Raw genomic sequence first — 3,621 nt, forward strand, 5'->3', positions numbered from 1 at the left:
GTGGTATGTTGTAACCATACAGTATTCTGGATAGGAAGATGCTAAAGCTATATCTCAGTAAGAATGTTATACCAATGCAAAACTGAATTTTCGGAAGGGTAAACTGTAAGTTAAGAATAACGCGGTAAAGGATGGTGCTTAGAATGTAGCATAAAATCACAGAATCACAGAGATGCAGGGAACCCTGAGGGTCATCTAGTCCAATCCCCTGCAATGCAGGAATCTCAACACAGACTCAAAGAACTGTAGAGTTAGGAGGGACCCTGAGGGTCATCTGAAATAAGACTTCCTACAACACTAGCAATGTGGAAACTTTTTCAAAGATTCAAGGATAAAAATAAATTACTGCAATCACCTTGGTTTTGGTCACCACAAAAGGTATCTTATTCCAGATTTAATATAAGAAAAAGGTTGTTACAATTGAAAATGCCTAAAGAGATAAACAGAGAAAGATACAACCCAAAACATTCCTGTGGAGTTACAACCCCAGTCCCTCCCATAGATAATAGATATAGGTATAGAAGCATAGCTAGTCTGTTTGGCATACGCAGCTTTGCAGGGCACAGGGTATATAATACTGCAGAGAGAGAGAAAGCGAGAGGAATTAAAAAAATTAAAAAGGAGATCAGCATCAGTTGATGGAGGGTCATTTTTTATTTGCTTATGCTTAATCAGGGGCAGGTGGTTTTATTTTTTTATGTCAATCTCTTAAAAGAGAGTGATGGTGTTGGAAAAGAGGAGGAGGGGAGAACTGTTATTGACACAAGAAACCTTACGAAAAGGTCAGATCTTTCATGCTTCACTGCAAATTGGTCAAGAGAACAGTCCCCTCACCTTGCCAGTGCCACTGAGACAAAAGTCCAAAAGCATGTTTAGAAGTAGTCTCTCCCTTTCTGCCCCCCCCCCCCGCCCCCGTTATCTCTCCCTCCCTTTTTCATTCTTGGCCAGTGATACAGTCCTTTAAATACCATGACACTTAAGGATAATCTCCAACAAAGAAGGGTAGGGAAATAGAGATATGCTGTTGTATATAATCTAGATCATTTATATATGTACATCACAATTGTACTGTCTGCACCTTTTCTTTCAGGGCAGATTACTTTATATTTGGTAGCACTGTGCAGCTTTTTCTTGTCTTCTCTGAAAGGAAAATAAATAAAGATGCATCCTTCCCTTTGCAAAAAGTCAATGAGAAACGCAATGAAATTTGTCATGCGTTTGATTTCTGGTTGCTTCTTTCCTTATTAATAATAGTAGTAGTAGTAGTAATAATAATAATAATAATAATAATTTTTCTTCATCTTCTTCAAGATTATGATAACCACTCAAATATGTACAAACACCAAACAGTGTCTTTTGGTGAGGTCCCCACAGAAAATAAAAAGGAAAGAAAATCAAGACAATACCACTGTGTGCAAAAGCCCTGGAGTATCTGTGTCCAAACATGATCTTTCAGGATGTGTTTTCTGTGGTTCTGGAGCAGAAGTACACTGGATATTAGAATCCTGGGTGGTTCTTCCCAGCCTGGATGTTTCTCTTCCTTGAGGTATTTCACACGAACCTCCTGCCTCAGCGCTGGTGGTGCTGCAGTGGTCCCGTTCGTATTCCTCCTGAGCCTTTTGCATTTTCCGTTTCTTCATCTTCCTCTTGTGGACATGGAAAGTAATGAGGGAGAGGAGAATCAGGCAGAAGATGAGGGCGATCAGAACAATTAAAACAAAAGTGGAAGAGAAAGACTGGAAGAGCTGCCCCATTTGCACGATGCAGGTGGTACTGGCATTTGAAGAGCCAGATGTCCTATTCGAGAGGCAGGGCGGCAGGGAGAGCCTCAACTCCTTGGAGAGCTTGGCACTCATTGAGGAGGCTTTTTGTCAAGACGAGGATCCTCTCTCGTCCTCTCCCGCTGCAGATGCTCGAGCTGGGATGCTGGCAATGTTTCGGGGAAATGCCTTGCCTTCACACAGTCCTTCACGCTCCCTCCCTCTTTTTTTCTCCTTCGCTAAGGAGCAAAGGAAGATCCAGCCTGCAAAAGGAAAAAAAGGAAAAAAATAATAATTAAATGTGTCTTAAAAGAAAACCATTATGATACTCCCCTCTCATCTTCTGTTATTTCCCCCCTTAACCACCGCTACCTCAAATTAATCTTTCCAGCTGCAGAGGTCTCCCCCATCCCCCCAAACTAAACATACTTCAGCGGGCGGCATCTAGAACAATGACTGAGGTAGGGTGGGTTGTCGATGGAGCGATTTAAACACGCAAGAGAGCGCCCTGGAAATTGAGGACCGCATCCTATCGGGTCCCTGCTGCTTCCCAAATCTCGGAAAACAGGGAGAATCACATAGCGATACATATCTCTCTAGTGATATGTAGACATATAGATATACGGGTATCTATAGATAGATATAAAATTTTAATTTATATAGATAGACCAAAATATACATAGTCCATAGTGCATTGGCAACCTCATTTTCTCAAATTACTCAGCAGCTTGGTAGGCGTGTGTCGTCCCCCCCCCCCCAAATAGCCTGACCAAGTTCCAGAGGCTGGCAAAGTTTGGACTTGTGCAGACCCCCCTCCCTCCTCGTGCACCTTCTGGGGCTGCCCCCCATCCCACCCCACGGCCGCCGCCCCCCCCCCCCACCAAAGCCAACCCCGCAGGCTGTTTCGCGAGAGGAGACCCTGAGGGGGGGAAAGGCTGACGAGAGGCAGAGGTGGGGTGGGGGGAGGTCCGCCGGGAAGCGGACCTCGGCGAAAAAGAGACGTCGCCCCCTTCCCTTACCTGGGCCTCCGCGGCGGGGAGTTGTGCCCGGTCTGTGCGTCGCTGGCGAGGGAGCCCCCCGAGTGCACACAGGCTGCGGAAAGCGCTGAATGAAGCGGGCAGAGCCGCCGCCGCCGCTTCGGAGAGCTCAGCGGCCAGCCTATAGCCAGCCCGGGCGGTGACGTCACGCAGCCAGGAGCCTCTGACTGGGCTCCGCTTCCCGCCGCTCCCCCTGTGCCTCGTCGTCGCCGCCGCCGCCTCACCGGCTTTTGTTTCTTCTCCCTCAGGCGGAGGGGCTGAGGCGCTCGGGAAAGAGGCCTGGCTCCCCCTCAGGCGACGCTCTCCCGGGTCTCTTCCTCCTCACTGTTCCCATAACACCTTATTTTGCTGCACCCCACCCCCTCACACGGTTAAATGGTTAAAAATATATATAATAAATCGCGTTCTTCCTCCTCCCAAATCCATAATCGATTGAGCCAAACGAAGCTACGCGACCGTTCAGAAGTTTCCCGCGCGCGTCCCTCCCCCCGTTATTATTTATTACCCTTCACTCTTTTAAGGTCCCAGGGCATGAAAACGCGACATTTGAAACAACCCGCAAGCGTAAAAATAAGGCGGGTCCTAAAAACACAACGCCTCAAGGGTATAGCTGTCAACGTTACCCTTTTTTTAAAAAGGGAAATTCCCTTATTCCGAATAGGATCCCTCGCAAGAAAAGGGAAAAGTTGACAGCTCAAGGGTAGAAAAGAAAAGTGCCAGGGTTTAGGATGGTTTATATTTATACTGCCATCCCTGTCTCGCCCACAAGCCAAACAAGGCCATAAGTGAAGCCCAGTTAAAATGCCCACCTTTGCCTAATCCAT

General features: G+C 46.9%; 1 protein-coding gene across 2 annotated transcripts; it reads right to left on the bottom strand.

The window, feature by feature from the left end:
• Nucleotides 1-360: 360 nt before the first annotated feature.
• Nucleotides 361-3,401, bottom strand: LOC308589828 (uncharacterized protein C11orf87 homolog). 2 transcript variants are annotated; one of them, XM_081199290.1, is made up of 2 exons: nt 2,780-3,401; nt 361-2,023 (listed from the first exon to the last, which is right to left on the bottom strand). In XM_081199290.1, the coding sequence occupies exon 2, from the start codon at nt 1,854-1,856 to the stop codon at nt 1,395-1,397; it is 462 nt and encodes a 153-aa protein (XP_081055416.1). In that variant the 5' UTR covers nt 1,857-2,023; nt 2,780-3,401; the 3' UTR covers nt 361-1,394. The 2 variants fall into 2 exon arrangements, with proteins under 2 accessions (XP_081055416.1, XP_081055417.1); XM_081199291.1 differs by lacking the exon at nt 2,780-3,401 and adding an exon at nt 2,133-2,307.
• Nucleotides 3,402-3,621: the final 220 nt, after the last annotated feature.

This window comes from Podarcis bocagei (genome assembly GCF_964188305.1).
Source record: "Podarcis bocagei genome assembly, chromosome: 6".
NCBI classification, from domain to species: domain Eukaryota; kingdom Metazoa; phylum Chordata; class Lepidosauria; order Squamata; family Lacertidae; genus Podarcis; species Podarcis bocagei.